The sequence below is a fragment of the Lagopus leucura genome, unplaced genomic scaffold (genome assembly GCF_019238085.1).
Source record: "Lagopus leucura isolate 7727_CA_CO unplaced genomic scaffold, USGS_WTPT01 Super-Scaffold_806, whole genome shotgun sequence".
Classification (NCBI taxonomy): Eukaryota; Metazoa; Chordata; class Aves; order Galliformes; family Phasianidae; genus Lagopus; species Lagopus leucura.
In genome coordinates, this window is record NW_024962260.1 from 953,343 (window position 1) to 974,145 (window position 20,803).

Sequence of the window (20,803 nt, forward strand, 5' to 3'; positions counted from 1 at the left end):
TTGAAAGATGTTTAATTCCCCTGCAGGTGGTCTTCCGCTCCACTTCTGCCATGGTTTATATTTTCATCCAGATGAGCTGTGAAATGTGGGATTTTGATATCTATGGTACGTGGTTAACTGGCTTGCCTGGTTCTGAGTGTGCAGGACTGCAGCTGTCCTTTCTGCTGCTACTAGAAAACAGCCACTATGATACCTTTCTACCACTTGTAGAAAACTAAAATATCCCACCTTTGGTGTAGGCATTGCTCTGAGGTATGCTGTGCTGTTCTCTTAGAGCCTTATTCACAGTGCCACACTTTCTTTCTCCTGAGTGCCCCATAATTTTCCTGTTGTTACTGTAGTGCCTGGCTGTCATTATCTCAGCAACTAATTCAAGGGGACCAGCTTGAATATGAAGCTTGCAAAGGTTTTTCTGTGTTGCAAACGTTTGGTGATGAGGGCTTGGAACCCTGAAAGCAGAAATGAATGGAAGACCCAAGCAAAGAGTGTCTCGATATTACAGATTTCTCTTGACAGTGGCTGGATGGGAGAGCTCTGCCTTTAGCTCAGGGGAAGGTTGCTAGAAGTATTAAAAATTCGAGAGGTTAGAATGAGTTTCTTAGCTCTGTCATTGCCCTATTGTTTTTTCTGCCTTAGTTCTTTAGCAGCTTTCTTACCCCTTCCTTTGACCATGTGCTTAGGCATATGTAGCTGGGCAGCTTTCCAAAGCAGAGCAGGGGATCAGTTGTGAATGCTATTTCTAAAAGATAGTACAGATGCTTTCCCAGCATGTTGTAAATGTGTTGGAAGAACGAATGTAAAGGTCAGATCCATGTGACAGTACAACAGTTTTGTTTAAATCGTCTGAAACGTAATCCTGCTTTTAAATCTTTTTTTTATGCCCTCTTTTGTACTGTTAGCATTCAGTGTGCACAGAGCAAATTGCTCTGATCCTAATAAAAAATAACTCCTAGAATCTCAGTGTAAAATACAGCCTGTAATTGAAGTAGTTGCTATTGTTTGATGTTTGGGTGTGATTACTTTGCAGGGGACTTGTACTTTGAGAAAGCTGTGAATGGTTTCCTTGCTGACCTCTTCACAAAATGGAAGGTAAATAGCTGCTCAAGTTCATCCTGTTCTGAAATAAAATGTTAGTGCCATCTTCATGAATCCATCAAGCTGCCTGTTTGAGGAAGGCCCACGTTGTGTCAGGCAGCACTAAGGTTTACAAAAGCATGAGACATGGCTCCTGGGCATCAGAAGAGTGGTTACTGTAGGTCAGCTGGTAAACTGTGTGTGCAGGTGGCTCCAGTACTGCTCTATTGTATCTGCTGTGGTTGTCATGCAGTTGGTTGGTTTGGGTGGCAGGTCTGACTGGCCTTAAGTTGCTACATGTGTGATGCAGGTGCAACTCGTTTGTTTTGCACAGTCTTTGTTCCAGGGCTTAGTTCCCAATGGTTCCCTGGCATTATGTAACCCAGTTGTGTTGCTGGTTTGTAGACTGGGGCCACTGGTGGTGTGTGAGCTCTTGGAAGTGGTGCTCTCTGAAACAAACAAACAAAGCCTCACTATCTTTTTGCAGCCAACAACAAAGAGCCATCTCCTGTTTCAGTGCACGCCTTGGTTCACAGCAAGGTGCAGCTGCTGTTGGCAGCCCTGCATTAGGGGAGAGGGTAGGATTGGAGGCTGAAATCCTTTTAGCCACGCAGCTGTGGAGAAAGCCTGGGGCAGAAGATTTCTATGGACATGAATAAGAGAACTGTAGCAGTACTCAAGACATACAAAATCTGCAGTCTAAATTGGAAGGGTAGCTAGACAAGGCAAAAGAGCCTGAAACCCTACATGTGTAACATCTGTGCAAAGTATAGCTCATAACACTCACAAATGTGAAGAACTACAGGTTTGATTCATTTTCATTGTGCTTTTTCTCCCCTGGAGATTTACTGGGAGCACTGCATGATGTGTATAAGGCTTCTGTTCTGTTTTTGGTACTAGTGTACCATGTTGGATATGGGCCTGGGTGATCTGGGGGCTCTCTCTGACCAGGGCTATTCAAGCTTTTCCTTTTGCAGGGGATGGCCAATATGCTCTTTCCAGCTCATTAATTCCATTGTGTGTATTAGCACTATTACTGTTCAGTGAGGTTAGTGTCTTGTTTCCATGGAACTGTTAGGGGCATCTATCTGAACAGTAAGAAATAACAGTATCACACTGCTGTCAGTGAGTAGTTTATAAAAGCAAACACATTGAGTCAGCTGTGTTTTTTTACACAGAAATCTTGTATCCTGGTAACTACAGAAGGGAGTTGCTTTAAGGCTAATGGAGGATGCTTCCATTTAATGCACTAAAGCCTAGCAGAAGACTCCTCAGGACAGAGCTTTATGTTATTTCATAGAGGCAGACACAGTCTTTTTGCCTATACATAAATACAGCAGTACACTTTTATCTAGGTCCTACATGTGAGGTATAGAGGGTGTTACTGTATGTGTATGTACTGAGTGTTACCCTTTTGTGGGTGAAAGTTTTTTTTTTCTGTTCTTCCTGGACAGGAGAAGAATTGTAGCCATGAAGTGACAGTGGTTCTATTTTCCAGAACGTTTTATGAAGCAAAATGTATAGGTAAGTAAATTCTGTGTTTTCATGTTATTGTTTTTAACCTTTCTCCTCTCATCAGAGATTTTTAGTGTCTGGCAAAGACTCTTTCTGCTGTTTTTTATGCCCATGTCAAAAGTGTTCCCTACCAAGCACAATGGATACACAGCCACTGTCATGACAGTACTGCAGTAAAAACTGTACTTGGAGGAAAATGTGGCAAATTTTCCTCGTACTCAAGCTGTCATGTTGCTTTAAAAGCAATTTAAATGTTGTGAGGGACAACTAATATTTATCAGAGACTTTCCTCTTCAGTGGGAGTTAACCACTCCCTGCTAGAAAAGACAACAGGCATTTCTGTACAAGAACTCAGTGTGATTGCTGTGCTGCCTCCATTTCAGATGAGTTTCCTGAAACACATCGTGCATCCATCCGGCAGGATCACGAGGGAAGGTTTTATGAAGATTTTTACAAGTATGTCTTCTTCCCTGTTCTTTCAGCTGTCTCACAGTGTATGCACCACCCTTGTGGAGAACGTCGTGTTGTTAGCTGTAGGACCTTGCTAGGAATTAAGATTGTGAAAAACGTGCATGTCTGAAAGTGGCAGCACTTCCCATTCTGTGGCCACACGATCTTGTTTGCTATGTTAGTCTGCCCCTTGGGTGTGAGTGTGGTTTGTATTCTTGTCATGATACTTACTGAGCTGTGCTCTTTCTAGAGTTGTAGTTCAGAACGAGAGACGAGAAGAGTGGACCTCATTGCTTGTGACCATTAAAAAGCTTTTCATCCAGTATCCTGTGCTGGTTCGACTGGAGCAAGCAGGTGAAAGGAAACCCCTCTCCTGGGCTTTTTACTCTCTTAAAAAAAATCTTTTAGGAAAACTGTTTGTAAACTCCAGCTTTTGTTGTAGTCTGATACTGCACTACTTAAGTGCTCTCCTGAGTAAGTTGTTTTGCTCAGATCTTTCTGTGAGATGCACCATTTTTGTCTGTAATTTGTTGAGGTAATAGGCCTTAATACCACTGCAGTTACAATTGATTTATTTTTTCCTTCTGAACGCTCGTCCAGAGGGCTTTCCTCCAGGTTTCAATTCTACATCAGCACAAGGGAACTACTTGGAGGCCATAAATCTTTCATTCAATGGTAAGTTATGAACAACAAATAAAAATATACAGAGGAGGAGCCACTAAAACAGGTGCAAGTAAACGGCTGTGGGCTTCTCCTGCCTGTTCCTTAACGTCACTGAGGAGAGAGAAATATGAAGTGGTTCAACTGTCATTTCCTGCTTCAGAAGAAAGTTTCTAATGTGTGTCTCTGGAAAAAACAGTGACTCTCCTAACGGAGTGTTGGGTGGTTCAGGAACCAATGCAGGGCCTTGTTCAGATGAAAATGTTTCTCCCAGCTGTGGGTCTGTATGCAAACTTCTTGCAACAGAAATGGAATTTCTTAATTCTGTGAGCCTTTCAAAAGCAGGCTGATCAAATGTTACTTGGGTCAAGGTGATCCATCTTTTTTTAGCAGACAGATGGATTTAATTGTCTGGAAGGGATCCCCAAAGATGTGCTTTTTTGTGACTGTTTACATCGAATGTTTCTATCCTCACAATGGCTGTATTTACACGAGAGGGGGAGCACAGCACGTTAGCGACCAGTGCTGACCTTTGTGTTATGATGTAGGGGGGGTTTATGATATAGGTGGGGTTTGCTTGTTTTTGAAGCACTGGATGTTTTTTTGTTTGCTGTGTGTTTGTTTTTTTTTTTTGCTGGCTTGTTTTGTGAGATGTTAGAACATGAAGCATATGAAAAAAGATCCCTTTTTAGGTATCCAGTTCCTGTTTTCTTTTTCTGCCCTACTGCTATAGCTTTACTTATATTACTGGTTGAACAATGCTATGTGCAAGTCCTAACTTCCACGTGTGCTTTGTGGAAACTTGTTTAATGCCTGTACCAACAGAGAGTCAACTCCCTTGCTTTGAGAAATACATCCAGCATCTTTTTTGATGAAGTGCTCCCTGCTTCTTCCTCGCAGTGTTCGACAAGCATTACATAAACAGGAACTTTGATCGGACTGGGCAGATGTCAGTGGTCATCACCCCTGGCGTGGGTGTGTTTGAAGTCGATCGCCTCCTTATGATTCTGACCAAGCAGCGGATGATAGACAATGGTAAATAACCAGTCACTTCTGTGAAGGGTAACAGATACCCTTGGGAAAGTTCTGCCCTTTTCTTGTGCTGAAATAGTACTTGCAACTTTTGTACTTTTTTTTGAAAGAGGGGCCACAACTGGAGGGCTTGTGTCTGCACTGTTGAAATGCTTTGGTTTTTAGAGAACTTGCAGGTATTGATTTGTTTCAATGATAGTGGAGCACTTCATCAGTCCACACAGACCTTCCCCCCTTGCAGGATTATCCTTCATGATTTATGTTAGTCTGGAAGAAACACTTTTGATATTCCCACAGGTGGTTTTGTAGCCATACCGTGGGATTACTCTCTGCTATTTACAGTGCAATCATGTTTTTAAAATCTATTGTGAATACAAAGCATGTGGTCTGTTCTGACAGCTGAACTCTGCTGTTATTTGTTTACAGGCATTGGCGTGGACTTGGTATGCATGGGAGAGCAACCATTGCACGCTGTGCCGCTCTTTAAGGTAATGCATGCTGTTCCTCCCTTCTCTGTTCCTAGAAGGAGTGTTACTTTGTGACAGACACTACTGGTTGCTTTGCCTTGAATTCCTCTTACAGCTCCATAATCGCTGTGGACCTGGGGATTCCAGGCTGGGTGATGACTACAACATTCCACACTGGATAAACCATAGGTAGGTGAGCTCTTAAAGTTTTTCAGGAGATAATAGCCTTTGCAAAACATCTGTGCTGTGCTTTCTTCTCTGTACATATGTTGATTTCTTTCTTCTGCCATTGTTTATTTCTACTGCTCTGCTTACAAAGCAGGGACAGTGGTCTTGCAGAGCTAAGACTGTTGTTGCAGAACTCTGGTCATTAATTCAACATGTCAGATGTGATAGGCAATTTGAAGTGGAAAAAGTTTTGATCTTAAGCTCTCTTTCCAGCTGAGTTGTAGCCTTAAATTATGATTTAAGTAAGTCAGGAAGCTCAGAAAAATTACTGTCACTTCAACTAAATTGATTGCTAGGGAAAAATAAGTACCTCTCCAGTGAATAGTTACAGGTAAAGAGCATGTGAATAGCATGGATAAATACTAGAGCAATTGTAGGAAACCAGGCTCAGTTTTACATTGCTTTACCCCAAGGCATGGTAGGTTTTCTTTCTTCTTTCTCTTAAACATTGTGTCCTAAAGCTCTCTGCTCTTTCTCTACCATTAGAGATCAGAACAAAAGCAGCTTCTACAACCCCTGTTCTGCAGCAGAACATTTTTTTTTCCTTTTAATACTTTGTTTTATCTTCATGCATTGTATGGCTGTCCTGACTAATAACCATTCAAGCTTTGTGTATATGCAGTCTTTTCAAGTAGCTGGAAGGCACTCGGTCCTTTCCTTAGATGAAAGAGGTGTTTGATGGCAGGATTTAAAAGATTCAGGTGACAAGGAACAGATCTTAAAGAATAATTACCCCAAATGGGAGGAGATCCTTAGTTTTCGAGCAGTTCGTGTGAGTCGTTACTGTCATGTAAATTAGGGAAAGAATCATGTAAACTGTGCAGTACTCTATAGACAGTGAAAGCTGATATGGTTCTGTAGAAGGAGGAAATGAACTGGGGAATGCAGACTTCAATACATTAAGAGGAGGTCAAGACTGAGGTTATATGAAATTCTAAGGCTGGTCTTTAAGGACAAGAGTACTGTCTCTCTACTTAACCATCTGCAGTGTTTTTTCAGATGTTGTCTTAAGCAAAGAAAGGTATACCCTTTTTTTCCCTCAAATAACTGGCTCAAATTCACAGATTGTCTGCTATGTGGTTGTGCAGCTATGTTCAGTTCCTAGAAGACAGCTGAACTATCCTGTCTTTCAGTTTCTACACGTCCAAAAGCCAGCTTCAGTGTAACAGCTTCACTCCACGGATCAAACTGGCAGGAAGGAAAGTAGGTATCTTTCTGATTAGGTCAGAAATCATCTCACAGCCAAGCATCCAATCCTAGCAGTGTTAATATTGGAACAGTAGTCACTACATTTCTCTGTTTAAAAGACATTGCAAACTAGTCTGTAAATGGGTGTTGTAGGGGTTGTGCATGAGGGACTAGTTTGTTGGGATCAGTCCGTCCTGATCTCTAAAATTAACCTAGGTGAGAAATGCTTTATACTTTATACAGTCTTTTATACTTCTGACGTGTTATGGCTGCTTCAGTGAGCTTGAATTTGATGTTTTATCACACTGGGGTATTTCCTTACAATATGCTGACTGTTGTTTTTCTCCTTATCTCTTCCTTCATAACTCCTTTGTTGGACCCTCCAGCCACTGATTGAGAAAACAAAAAATAGCCGAGATGCCTGTGAGTAATCCTCCTATGCAATGATCTATCACACTCACTCCCTAACTAACAAGCAGCTGTAGTAAGACTGTGACATTAACAGCAAAGACACTTCTGATGAGATGCCAGAAGGGCCAATTATTGCAGAAGAACTTGAAAAGCACACAGATGTTACCCAGGATGTTAATGTGGATCTCTGATTTGCATTCTAGGCAAATAACTACAGTGGAGGGAGGCAGTAGGTCCTAGCTGCCTGTCACCTGACTACAGAAATAAGTGGGGTCAGGCTGGTGTGCTTGCACTGCCATTCATGAGAAGTGGACAGGACTCATTTGCTGGCTTGAGGTGCTGTCAGTGATATGGCCACAGAATTGCAGTGGGAGAAGCCTGCGTTCTGCTTAGTACCACCTAATTTCAGGAACGTGTGTGTTCTAAAAGAGAAGTTGTCATTTCTTGCAAAGATGGTTTAAAACATGCACTTTCCTCTTGAAGTGATTTGAGGCATCTGTTTATACAAGAAATGGTTTATGGAGTAATGAATCTCTTGGATGTATGTGGGAAAGACGTTAGGGCCTCAGCAACTCAGATTCAGAGGCACAGACATTGATAACTGAGCAAGCATCCCTTCCAGTCTTCTGCTCATCAGATTTTTGTATGCGTTTTCTTTCGGAAGAGCTGCTATTTAGTGGTGTGAGTTGGGTGCTTCTGCCCTGCAGTTCTTAACATTCTTGGAAGAGGTTCCAGAACCATATGATTTTATTTCAGCATTAGGAGCTCCGAAAGATGCTGAGAATGCCCTGCCCATCCAGGTTGATTACGATGGCTATGATGCCCAGGTGTTCAGACTGCCAGGTCCATCCAGAGCTCAACGCTGCACCACTTTTAGGTAAGAGGACTGTGAGTGTACCAGTTTGAGAGCAGTGATGTTCTGGTGTATTTCTTGATGCATAATGTACTTGGAGAAATATGAGGAGAGCGTGAGCTTACTGTATAATGCACTGAGTATTTAGTATCCAAATAACCAAACCAAAACACAGTGGTAGCTTCCTTTTAGTTGTCTTTTTTTTGCACTTGGCTGTTGAATCTTTTACATGAGTTGAGCTTGTTCAAGCCCCTTTAAAATTCTGGAATGAATTCTCCCTTTTTTCTTATCACTGCATGTAACTATTTCTTTTCAGCAGATCCGTGAGGGAGAGAGAAAGTCGTACCAGAAAGAGCTCTAGTTCCTATGATGTCTCATGCAGCCCTTCTCTGCAGAGCCGCACGCTGCCCCCAGAGGAGGTGAGGAGCCAGGCTTCTGATGACAGCTCACTGGGCAAGATCTCCAACATCCTGATGATCCCACGGCCTCACCTGCATCAGTATGAAGTCAGCAGCTCTTTGGGCTATACCAGCACCAGAGGTCAGCCTGAGGCAGATGAGAAAATACCTTAGGTGGTGAGGGGAAAGAGAAAATCAAAGCTCACGTTGGTCTGCCAGGTCAACACGGGGAAAATGTGCTCACACTGAAAGTTGTGCTACAGTTTTTATGTGTTCCAGCTGTGTCTGAGACACTTTGTGTTCTCCCTTCATCCTTGTCCATTTCCATTGCATTTCTTTAATTGGCTTGTCCTAAATAGAAGTGTCCCGATACTGAGGTGTTCTTTTCCCTTGCCTATTGCCTTCCCTAATATTTGACTATTCTCCTGTGCCTGTCTGCAAATGTGGACATATACAAGTAAATTTTTATCATCCAGGTCACCTATAATCTGTGAAATGAGAGCTGACCTTAGTAATGAGCCCTGGGGGACTCTGCTTGTAACTTCTCTCTATGGGTAGTTACTGTTGTTAAGAGTCACTTTCTGGGTCCTTCCTTTTGACAGTACTGCTGAGCTGTCTCAGTGTGTTAGCAGTGATGACAGTCTCCCTTTTTTTTTTTTTCCCCACTCTTCTAATTTAATTTTATTCTCAGACAGTATGTGATAGCTTCATAAGCCCACTGCTGGGTAAATTGCATTCCCCCTGCAGTTGCTTGATCAGTAGAGTTCTGTCCCTGAAGGCTCTCCATACTTTTATTTTTCATTTCTTTCTGTCTGATACTCCATATCATGTTTGTCTTCTTATAGGAATAGGATTTACTGGTGTGGACCTGCTATCACATAAGGAACTTTGTCACATTTACCTTTTCATGCATTCTCCCCGTTCTGTCAGTTATATATACATAGATACTCTTGTATTTTTGTTACTCCTTTAGTCTGAAAGGTGGTGGTGTGGCTCAGCTGAGGACATGCCCTGCTTGGGGATGTAGAGTGTAGAACAGGACTGATGGGGAGGGAATGATCAGAGTAACTGGAATTGTTCACATGTTCTGGTAAGCAGTATACAGTGCTAAACGAGATCATCCCTTCTCTTGGAGTTTTCTGTTTGTTGAACGAGCAAATGCTACTGAGTCATCTAGTTTGTTCCTCCTATTTCTAAATAACTGTATTTATGTTCTACCTTGAGGAGTAATGACTGGCTGCTAGCTTGCTGAGATCTTGTGTCCCAGTGTCTTCTGGAAATAATTTCATATTTAAGTGGCCAAATCTGAACGTTACAAAAAATGTATACATTACTCACTTGTGGCTTCTTTGGTGCTCATCTTGAGGTTTCTTGTATGTTCTTTCAGTCTTTTGCTTTGTTTCTTCAGGAATTCTCAAAGCTCTGAGTAATTTTGCATAGTTGGCTTTATTGGGTATAAAGTGACACTACACAGAAATGCTGTAATGGCAAGCGAAATGGTACTCTTTCTTGTTTGTTGCAACTTACAGACTAGATTGAAATTGATTTCAGCATCTCTCCCTGCTTGTTCCTCAGCTCTCCTCGTTCCCACTTACCCTGGGGGGTCTTTATATCCCATAGCAATTCGCTTTCTTTTACTTGGCTGATCTCATGCTGACTTTAAGTTGTGCTTTCTAGATGTCCTTGACAACATGCTGGAGTCTCAGCAGCGTGACTCCAGTGCCCCAGGGAGGTTCCACGTTGGCAGTGCAGAATCCATGCTACACATTCGGCCTGGGGGATACACACCCCAGAGAGCACTGATCAATCCATTTGCTCCATCACGCATGCCCATGAAGCTTACATCTAACAGGAGGCGCTGGATGCACACTTTTCCTGTGGGTAAGTCTGTTTCATAGCACGTTACACAGCTAGGAATTGCTTTCTTCATCCAACAAGGGAACCAGTGTGAAATCTGGTGACTTGAAGTACTCTGTGGCGTAACAGAGACTGTGCTGGGTGTATGGACTTGTTAAAGCAGAGGTGTTGGCACGAGAGGGGTATGAGTGAATGAAAACAAATGAGGAATCGAGGCAGATGAAGTGAACTAATGATCAAACTGTAACTGTAGGTCCATCAGGAGAAGCTATCCAGATTCATCACCAAACCCGACAGAATATGGCAGAAATGCAGGACAGTGGGCAGCAGGATTTGACACACTCCTCTGCTGAGCTGCTGGAGCTGGCTTATCACGAGGCAGCTGGCAGGTGAGGTCCTCAGGATGGGTCTGGGTACTCTTTGCAGTAACATCCTTTTTCATTAAAATTCTCTCTGTGTTACAGGCTTTCATCTGAAAGTTCAACAACGTGCTGCATCAAATGCAGCATGTACTTCTCTTGTGGCAAGTCTGGAAATGGTTTACCTCCTCTAGCTTGGGGAAGGCAGTAGCTCATGACAGTTTGCAATGCATGAGCAGTACAAAGCATTATTCATGGATTCATTCAAATTTGGGTTATTAGAGATTGTGTTTAACTCTTGGCTCTTTATCCCAGTTGTGAGAACAGAACATTTTTTAGGATAAGACATAGCTTTGCCTCCCAGTAACTGCTGAACCCTTCCAGACCCGTCCATTCATTCCTGTATTCCCTTTGCTCATAAGAAGTACAGCCATGATAAACATTAGGAGTGGATTGCAAATGAAAGTACCTGTGTTCTCAAAACAACTTTTTCTTAAAAACAAGCTTTGGTCAGGGCTGGGAATTTGTATTGACTGTTGGCTGTGAGAAGTGAGATCCCAGTGTCGCAGGATATGGTATGATTGTGGGGAAGCTGATTTTACAGTGAGAGAAATTAGGTCCTTCTCTCGATGTAAGCCATTTATCAAGCTGCACAGTTATTCTCCAATTTCCAGATATTCTCTTACCTGGTTTTTGCCTGGTAATTCTTTTATTGAAGATGTTTTGTCTGTTTTTCACTCTATGCTTATTAAATATCATTTACAAAAAAAAACCATTTTGGTATCCTAGACAACTCAGAATTGCCAATACTAATTTCTTTTATCAATAATTTTAATATTTTTCCTGCTGCTATTTCCTCTTGCTTATAGAGGTTTGTGTTCCATATTGTTTCAGAATGAGCAGAGTGAGGAGCACGTGCTATCCTCTGCCTTCTGAATTTTCAGGGATGTTTTTCCCATGCTGCCTTTGAACAGTCCTGCAGGAAATTTCAATCTGGTTTTCTTTCAAGCATTTTTCATTTCTTTCAAGGGAGGTTGTTATCCTGGCTTGTTTTGTGTGCTATCCTTTGGCATGCTCTCATCCCTCTGTGTGTTGCATAATTTTCATATTGTATCGTCCTCACAGTCTTTGTGCTGTAATTCTACTGTAAATAAAAGATTATTGCCTCCTTATTACTTCATAATATTTTAAAATTTCTGATCTTAACACTCATGTCTCCTGCTGTCTTATTCTTGATAGTACTTTCTTTGAATCTTTTCGTGGTCTCTGTGGATGATACAGTCGTCCAAAGCAATTTCCTTAGTCTGGAATGCTGGCTTTCTGGGCCATGAAATCAGATTCAGTAAACAACTAAGTTTTATTTCTCTAGGGGAGGTGTATGTGTATCTAGCTCTCTATTGTTCAGTGAAGACAGTGCACTGTTATTGCTCAGTATTTTTTTGTGCCTGTTGCCATCTTGCAAACATCATTAGGAGGAGCATGGTTGTGAAAGCTCAGTTGGGATGGCAGGCTGGTTGCTCGTTATTTGTTATATTGCTTGTTAGTAAAAGTATGGAATGTCATGAGTGTGGCAAGTATTTGTGCTGAAATACAGGCTGCTTTGGTTTTCTCCAGGCACAGCACTTCTCGGCATCCAGGTGACGGTGCCTCCTTCCTGAGCTTCAGTGGCACAGAGGAGTATTCCAACGGTCTGGCTGGCAGCAATGGTGCAGGTAACACAGCAGTGGCAGAGCTTCGTGTTTGGGATGAGGCCCTTATTGACAGCAACAGCAGTGGAGCCAGGAAGCATGGGAAGTAGGTGAACCAGGCATCACGGATAGAAGAACCAACAACAGAAGAAACCATTTCCAACTCTAAGGAGATGCATCTTTTTTGATGCGTCTCTACTTGTCTAGCTCTATATTATAAACTTCAGAAGGAAAAGCTGCTCCTTGTTGGCATACCATAAACTCTAAGGCAGTAGCTTAATTCTCTATTAGCAAAGCACTGATGTGTGCACACAAAAAAAACCCCTAAATATGCACTGAATTTGTTCAGAGCTCTTTTTCTGTGTGTGGTTTCCTCTAGATATCATTATTTGGAGTAACAAATTTGAGCATTTCTATTCCATCAGCTTCTATGTTTAAAAATAATAAAGTTTGTCATATCAGGGTTTTGAGAGCATCTGTAAAGCTGCAGCCCTGTTGTGCATGGAAGATTCTGGAATTTATACTTCCTGGCATTTCTTCTTGTTCCTTAGCAAAGCACTTTCTCCAGATTTTAAGCACTCAGAACACAGTGCTGCTCGCACCAAATGTTACTCACATAGCCCAAAATATTTAATCACATTTTAAAGAGTAGACTCATGTCTGTGCTTTCAGTTGAAGATTAATGCTGTGTTTCTTACCCTGCCCACAGACCTGCATTAGTAGAAATTGTGCTGGTTTGTTTGGCTTTTTAGTCCTGTAACTGGATTAATATGTCCCAGCAGCATTTGGTTGTGTTGCCTGACTATAGCAGCCTATCTTCTGATTTTAGGCACGTTCTTTTCAGATAGGATACATAGAATTTTGAAATTATCTTTTGTCCTATAACTTTCAAGACTTAAAAAATAAATAAATAAAAATCTTCAAATTGGGATTAAAAAAAGGTTCACCCTTTGAAATTGCATTTGAGTGAAAACAGTTACATATTTCCCCTACGGTCACTGCAGAGTCACAAGGGTGTTTTGTTAGCAGGCTTAGTTTTCATGTTTGTCTTCTTCATGTAGCTGCATTGAAAGCGACTTCCATTATTTCCTTCTTTGGGTTTCATTTGAATTCATGTCATTTTTGTCCTCTGCTTTTTCTGCATGACAGATAGCAATTGCCAGAACAAAGTCTAAGCTGCATTCCACCTGCTGGGTGTAATTTGCTGTTAAACAATCAACATCCTTGCATTTTATAGAAAGCTTTCATGTCTGTAGGTTGGATGTAAATCATGTATGTGGTGGAGGCTGATCTGTGTCTGTCTTTATGAAAGTCATCATGGGTGCCTTCCCTGACTGAACCCCCTCAGCCATCTGTAGCTGCTGTGGTGTGACTCAGTGATTTGACTTATGTTTCTCCCTTATGGTTTAAGTCATCTATGAAATGGAACGCTTATTTTTTTTTTATTTCCAAAAATATGATTTCTCAGTGAATCTGATCTCCTTTGCTGCCCACAGCACGTTTTGCTGCAATGTGTGCTTCACAGTAAAGAACTGCTGCATCTGTTTGCACTGACATTCAGTATGGTGTCTCTGTTATCCAGCAGATGGTAGATACAGTTCAGAGCAAATAAATCTTGTTGCAATTCCCTAGCTAGGTGGCAGATGGCATCAGTGGAGCTGATGAAAGATGAATGCCAGTTTGAGCCACCTCTGCTGTTTTACCAGCATCATAATGGGAGCAGATAGCCATCCTTTCTGTTAGTAAATGCTATTTAGAATAACGGGTATGATGTATCAATTTCCTGGATGCATCTAAGTCAGGTTTTTTTTAAATTGTTCCTTTAAATGCTTGTTGGCCTTTAAAACTGCCCATAATTAATACTTTGGGCTTATTTAGAGTTACTGAACACTTGATATTGGAATTTTATGTCTCGCTTTCTCCTCATTAGTTGCCTTGGTGTATCTCTTTTTTTGTTTTTTCTGTGCAGAATCCTGAGCTCTTAAAGGGCATGACATGGAATATTTTAAAAAGTAAAAATACGTATTTTTCTTTCCTGTAGGGATGAACCTCAAAACTCAGAACAAGGATTCATCAGAAGATGCTCTCTCTAACTCTCCAGATCCAAGTAAGCAGGAGGAAGGTTTTGGAAAGAATTGAAATAGATGTGAAGATTGGGAGGGAAATGAACAGAAGAATAAGGAGGTGGTAGGCAAGAAACTGGAGGAGCCTGCTTGCCTTTCGGCAGTAGTTTTTTGTGCTGCTGTGTCAGGTTCTCCCTGTTCTGAGTGTCTCACTGACAGAAGTTCCATATCTCTGAATATATGAACTATTTGTCATCTTATGTCTGAAATTCCTTTCTTACCACATGCTATTGTATTGAAACCTGAAGTGACTGAACTCTTATCTGCTTCTCAGTATGACGGGCTCACTTGGCACAGCCAAATGAAGCAGAAGTAGTGCAGTCAGATTCTGAGTTTGGTGTCATTTAGTGAGAATTGTGTACCTCAGTCTAATACAGAAACAAGCACGAAAACATTTTCTTTATAACAGGTCTTTGTAATTTCCTTCTGCAGTGTTTTTCCTATTAACATTTTTGTAGTAAAATAATTTATAAGACCTCTGTGAGAAGAACTAGTAGTTGGCCCTGTGCCTTGCTACATATTGCTCAAGGCAGGGGAAAAAGTAGTGCAGTAGTGAACTGATGATATGGCTGATTTGGTCAGCTTTTGCTTTTCAGTGCCTAGTTTTAGATCTCTGTAATCTTGAATCTGCAACATAACTCCAGAAGATGGTGTGGGAGAGGATTCTTTCCAAGTTAATATTTTTCTGGTCTTCCTCTGAGTCTGTCTTCTGTTTTTATAACTGTAGAAATGCTCCCTTTTGTGCTGCTGTACTATTCCAAAATGAGACTGGTCTGTCATTCTTTGTCTGCTCATCCCTAACTCGTTCTGCAGTTATCTGGGATGCAAAGCTGGTCTGATTTTTCTTGCTCAGACTTGGAATGTTCTCCTATTTTATTAATAACTTTTAAATGCACCCAACTTGCTGTAATTTTGGCAGAGCAGTGACTGTTTTGGCTTTAGCTTTCAATCAATAGAAAATTAAATGCATTAACTTTGATTGCTGTTTGCATGATGGGATTTAATTAGCACGTGGCACTGCATTGTTTAACAAACTGTCTCTTTCTCTCCCTCCCTTCTTCCTCTCTTACTTTCCTTTCCCCTCCCCACTCCGTCCCCTTCTTGTTCCTGTTGTCTTGATGCCAACTCCACACTTCTCCTTCAACCTTAACGCTCCTCTTCACATACTTTCATCTCCTTCCACACCCAATTTTTCCATGGGTGACCATATATGCCCTGATTGTCTCCCCCCAATGATGCGACGAGGCAGTTCTGACACTGTCTGCTCCCCCCGTAGTGCCAGGCTTCTGTTGTACAGTTGGAGTGGACTGGAAATCTCTCACTACCCCGGCGTGTCTCCCTCTTACCACTGACTACTTCCCCGACCGCCAGAGCCTGCAGAATGACTACACTGAGGGCTGCTATGATCTGCTCCCAGAAGCTGACATGGACAGGTTTGGCCAGCACCTTTTCTGTCAAGTGTTTTGCAGTGAATCCGAGGTGCTTCAAACACAGTTGATGGGAGAGGAATGCTTTGCAGTTTATACAAGAGAAAAATGAGCTGCTGATATCACTTGCAGCAAAATACTTGGATTTTTCTCATTTCAGTGGTAATTCTGCACCTTTTCTGATGTTGCCATCTGACAGTATTATACTCTATGCTTTTTTAGGAATGGTTTGCTTACAAAGTTCTACTTCAAAAAATAACAAGAGCCACCAAGAAGAAATATCCCTTTAATGCAGGAGGGCAAAGTTCAAGAGAGGAAGTAGTTGTAGTAGCACAGCGTAGTGATGCTGAGTCTCTCATCATCCCAGCTGCTGATTGATGTTTTAACTGCCTTTAAATCTTTCTCTGCTCCTGAATTCCTGCTGTGGGGAAGGGTGGAGCATTGCCTGCTCACCTGCAGTCTAAGTTCTGCTGAACATGTACAGTCTGTACTGAGATTCTCTGGAAAGTGCTGTAAAAAATGATCTTTGTATTTATTGGAAGTTGTAAGCAAATCTTTTGGAGTCTTTTTCTGTTACTGGTTTTAAAATGAGCTTTCACAGATGCTGCTATTAAGTACTGCCAGGCAGCTCATCATCACCTGTTTACAACAGGGTGCATTTTCTCTCCACTTCCTGCAGGTTGCTTTCACAGGCAGAGTGCTTCACTTGCAGAGAGCTCAGTGTGGGAATAAGTCCTCAATTAGGAAACACAGAGCTAAGAATAGGTGTGTGGTCAGCTTCCTTATTCTGCTCTCCTTCTTAACCTTTGTGTTCAGGAGAGATGAGGAAGGAGTGCAGATGACAGCCCAGCAGGTGTTTGAGGAGTTTATTTGTCAGCGTCTCATGCAAGGCTATCAAATTATCGTGCAATCTAAACCACAGAAGCCAGCCACAACTGTGCCACCCCCGCTCAGCAGCAGTCCCCTTTACAGTCGAGGTGGGTGACTTTGGATTGAAAATGAAGTTTTTGTCTCTCTCTCCTCCTGCCAGTGCCAGTAACGTCCATGAATCAAGCAGAGATATTCCTTGAAACCATTGTCATTTTTTTGTACGTGTTTCAGTTTCCTTGTTGTTGGTTTGGGGTTGGTTTCTTTCTGTTATGTGAAAAAAAAGTTTGGTGGGGGAGAGCCTGATTTGGGGCAGCACAAACAACTCAGGAGCACTGTGAAGGAAAACCCACAGGATTTTTGGAATGCAATAAGAAGCTGGCCTCATTTTCATGATGCTGAACCTAGATTTAATATGGCTTGAGTGTACTTTGGGTGAATGTATCTTAACCACAATTCACATGGTTACTACAAGGCAGGCACATCTCTGTTAGATGACAGACTGAAACCTCCAAAATTTGTGTATCTGAAAGTTACAAAATTAATCTAGCAGTGTTTTTCCAGCTTTGTAATAGCTGTGAAAGTCCCAAGCAGAGGAGTGAAGCTTTATTATCCTGAAACCAGGTGTCAGCTAAACCTAGTTACATTACAGAGGACTGGGAGTGGGATGAGACAATCTCATATTCAGTGGAGAGAACCTGATTTACTGTTTGCCTTTAGACTTCTTTCTGAATATTCTCCAGGCAAGAGTGATACAGTGTCCATAGAGCAGGGAATACACAAGATGTAGTTGTTTTTCACTGATTTGTACTGTTGAGTTTAAGTGATTATTTTCAGAAATAAAGGACAGAGAGGAGGGGAAAGTGGAGCCCAGCTTTAGAATTGTAGCCACCGGTTTCTCAGCACTTCATGTTGTTTGTTTTCTCCTTGTCCTCCCTAAAGAAAGTCTATTTTGATGATGTATGTGTTGCTAATATTATAACTGAACAAATGCCTTCACAAACTGCAAGAACAAAAAGCTCATTCTGCAGATGTCCCTGAAAAAGGTGGAAGATGTCTTTCAGTTTGTCTGAGTTCAGAAATCTGTCTCTGGAGTCTTTTTCTATAGGTCCAGTTTGGTTATAAAGTTTTGGATATTGCAGGAAGCTAAAAGGACCTGTGCTTTGATTTTTACATCTAGGCCTTGTTTCAAGAAATCGACCTGAGGAAGAAGATCAGTACTGGCTGAGCATGGGCCGTACTTTCCACAAAGTGACATTAAAAGACAAAATAATTACTGTGACTCGATATCTGCCCAAGTGAGTATCTCTGTGGTTGAGCAGTTTATAATGTGCAGATGAATATGCTTCCCCAGCTGCCTATACTCAAAAGAATGTACTGTGAAGCTTCTGTCCCTTTAGAAGAAAGAGAAGCACTGCTGTTGATAATGCGAAGATTAAGGTTTGTGTTGTATTTTTTTAGGTATCCATATGAATCTGCTCAGATAAACTACACTTACAGCTTGTGCCCCTCTCATTCTGACTCTGAATTTGTCTCTTGCTGGGTAGAGTTTTCCCACGAGAGATTAGAAGAATACAAGTGGAATTACTTGGATCAGTATATCTGCTCTGCTGGCTCAGAGGATTTCAGGTGAGATCTCCTTTTCCATCCAGATTGTTCTGTGTCCTGATTTCCTCTTTTCCATTCTGACCTCAAATTTCTTCAAATAAGTTCGACCTACAAATGCTCAGTACACCAGAGAGCAGCTGTCTGCTTTCTCAGTGCTGCAGACCTCTCTTACTGCTATAGGAATCTTACTCAGTGCTTCTGTTGCATTTTCTGGTCTTTGATACAAAACCTTGGTAGTAAAACTCAGCACAAACTTTTACTTCTCTGCCACAGATGCAAAGAAGTATGGGGGCTTTCTGTACTCTGCAGATGCTTTTCTTGGCTTCTTACTCATTTCTGGATCTGACTCAAAACTCCCATTCATCTCTGTATCTGTTGGATTCTTGCTCGAATTGTAGGCATAGCTTTACTGTATTCCTACTTATAAACTACGTGGAATGGAGCTACTCATTAGTGGTGTGGGATATCTTCACTAGTGTCAATAGCTTTTTTGATACCTTCTCTCAACAAGACCAGTGTTTCTGTATCCTTGTTTCTTTTCAGGTGTCAGCCAAAGCACTTGCTGCTGTGAAGTGTACCACAGACATTCCTTTTTTTAGTTTATTTTTTGGGGGCAAAAGGCTTTGTAGCCCTCCTTTTATAGATCAGAAAATACTTCCCTGTGATACCATTCATTCTGAGGACGGCCTTGATTTTTCTTCTCATTCACAGTCTTCTTAGTGTGCTGGAATACTTCCCAGTGGCATTCGTTTTGCTGACCACTTCAATGCTTGTCTACCTTCTGTCACACACAGATAACAGAATGAGATGCTTACTCTATTGAAATTGACAGCTGATAGATTTACTTACTGTAGAATCCTTCACAGGCAGCTCTGCTGAACTTTCATGTCTTCCACCTTTCTTCCTGCAGCCTTATTGAATCACTGAAATTTTGGAGGACTCGCTTTCTCCTTCTGCCTGCCTGCATCAGTGCCACAAAACGTATTATGGAGGGAGAAGTGCACTGTGATGTGTATGGAGACAAGCCCCGTTCTGATGAGGAGGAGTGGCAGCTCCTCGATGGCTTCATTCGCTTTGTGGAAGGTTTGAACCGCATTCGTCGCCGCCATCGATCCGATCGAATGATTCGGGTGAGAAGATGCAGGCTTACCTAGTAGTTGTTTCCCTAACTTTGGGTTTCTCTGCGTAGTCTAATGAAGCATTAGCAGAATTAGCTGAGACAATCCAAACACGTGAATGAGCCTGTATCTGGACATACAGCACAGTGCCGTGCTGGATGACATTTCAGTGTGTAAAAACAGTAAAACAGTGTGGTCTTATTAGCACCTCGCTGCTACTCAACTGATTAAACTAATTAAGTTCCCCTGGAAGGGGTGCCACGTACTGCTGTGGCTGGAAACAGAATTGGAACTGTCAGCTCACTCGGTGAGAAGCCAAGCTCTTCTGCACAGATACCTTGGCTGTAGCCAGCTGCTCTGCCCATGCCATAAGCCTGGTGTCACCTGTTTGCAAGTGTACATTGCTTTGTGCTGTGGTTGTGGTTAACCTGGACACACTGCAGCTTGTGATGCAGATCATTGGTGAAAAGAGAGCTGTGAAAGAGTGAGGCTGCAGACTTCTCTTATCTGGTTGGATGTGTGCTACAGACTTAGAAAAAGGATTGAGAAAAAGAGAACTGTATAGATGAATACCTGGTAAACAGTGGTTTTAAAAAGGACTGTGAGAAACTGGTTAGTGCATATTAAGTTCTCTTTAAATTCACATGCTGAATGGAGTGGTTTATTTTGGAGCAAAGCCACCTTGTTACCAGGAGAATATATGTTTTATTTTGTCAACAGCATCCTTTCAAAAACATCAGTCCATTTCTCATTTATTTGTAGTTTAGCTCCATTTTTTAAGTTTGATTAGTAGAGCCCTGCTGACGTGAGATGCTGTGTTCTTGCTTACTAGTTAATCCTGGCTTGTTCAGGTCTGTGCTTTCATTTTTCCTCTGTTAGAAAGGGTCTGCCATGAAAGGCTTGCAGATTGCTGGTCCGCTCCCCACCCACTCTCTGGAGCAGCCTGGGCCTCCCATTGGGAAGAAAGGAACCTCAGCACTCTCAGCTCTGCTGGAGATGGAAGCCAATCAGAAGTGAGTTTCTACAGTTAGGGTGTGTGGAAAAACGTAGGCTATCTTTCATAGATATCTTTCATGCATATCTTCCACCTGGACTGACTAAGGCAGGCAGGGGAACTTTGTTTTGAAAAAGGGAGTGGTGTGGGATCTTGCTTCTCCACTAACCTTGTGGCAGAGCTCAGAGTGCACTGGGCTTTTCTTGGAACTTCTTTTTATTATGTTTCTGTAGTACTTCTAGAATGACAAGACTGAAAAGGAACAAGGAGACCCTAGAATTGCAATCCATCACATACCAGATGTGTCATCATTTCTAATTTGCCAGTACAGTTGTTCCAGTTAAGCTCATATGGATACAGAAGTGTACACATCTGTAGGGTGGGCTCAATACAAATGTTGGTTGATGAACGTAGCCTAAAGAAAATATCTTGTTTGTACTGTTGATGTTTATTGAAATGCCTCTGAAACTTCTGAGGGCTTTTTTT

The 20,803-nt window shown here is 41.8% G+C and overlaps 1 protein-coding gene across 12 annotated transcripts in view; it reads left to right on the top strand.

Annotated features, from left to right (window-relative positions):
• DEPDC5 (DEP domain containing 5, GATOR1 subcomplex subunit) overlaps positions 1-20,803 on the top strand; it is a 42,061-nt gene that overhangs the window by 5,018 nt on the left and 16,240 nt on the right. For 6 of the 12 annotated variants that reach the window (XR_006177819.1, XM_042865523.1, XM_042865533.1 and 3 more), the window contains exons 9-31: positions 27-105; positions 1,028-1,089; positions 2,529-2,598; positions 2,973-3,045; positions 3,290-3,393; positions 3,640-3,714; positions 4,600-4,734; positions 5,158-5,219; positions 5,314-5,387; positions 6,560-6,629; positions 7,001-7,037; positions 7,782-7,902; positions 8,195-8,418; positions 9,954-10,157; positions 10,387-10,522; positions 12,107-12,204; positions 14,222-14,287; positions 15,553-15,736; positions 16,547-16,707; positions 17,778-17,895; positions 18,059-18,226; positions 19,116-19,335; positions 20,203-20,336. Coding sequence is in view for 11 of the 12 variants with exons in the window: in XM_042865523.1 (XP_042721457.1) it covers positions 27-105; positions 1,028-1,089; positions 2,529-2,598; positions 2,973-3,045; positions 3,290-3,393; positions 3,640-3,714; positions 4,600-4,734; positions 5,158-5,219; positions 5,314-5,387; positions 6,560-6,629; positions 7,001-7,037; positions 7,782-7,902; positions 8,195-8,418; positions 9,954-10,157; positions 10,387-10,522; positions 12,107-12,204; positions 14,222-14,287; positions 15,553-15,736; positions 16,547-16,707; positions 17,778-17,895; positions 18,059-18,226; positions 19,116-19,335; positions 20,203-20,336 (2,675 nt within the window). In the remaining variant the exon portion in view is untranslated. The remainder of the gene's footprint in view (positions 1-26; positions 106-1,027; positions 1,090-2,528; positions 2,599-2,972; positions 3,046-3,289; positions 3,394-3,639; positions 3,715-4,599; positions 4,735-5,157; positions 5,220-5,313; positions 5,388-6,559; positions 6,630-7,000; positions 7,038-7,781; positions 7,903-8,194; positions 8,419-9,953; positions 10,158-10,386; positions 10,523-12,106; positions 12,205-14,221; positions 14,288-15,552; positions 15,737-16,546; positions 16,708-17,777; positions 17,896-18,058; positions 18,227-19,115; positions 19,336-20,202; positions 20,337-20,803) is intronic. The other 6 variants (XM_042865524.1, XM_042865530.1, XM_042865525.1 and 3 more) reach the window with 3 other exon arrangements.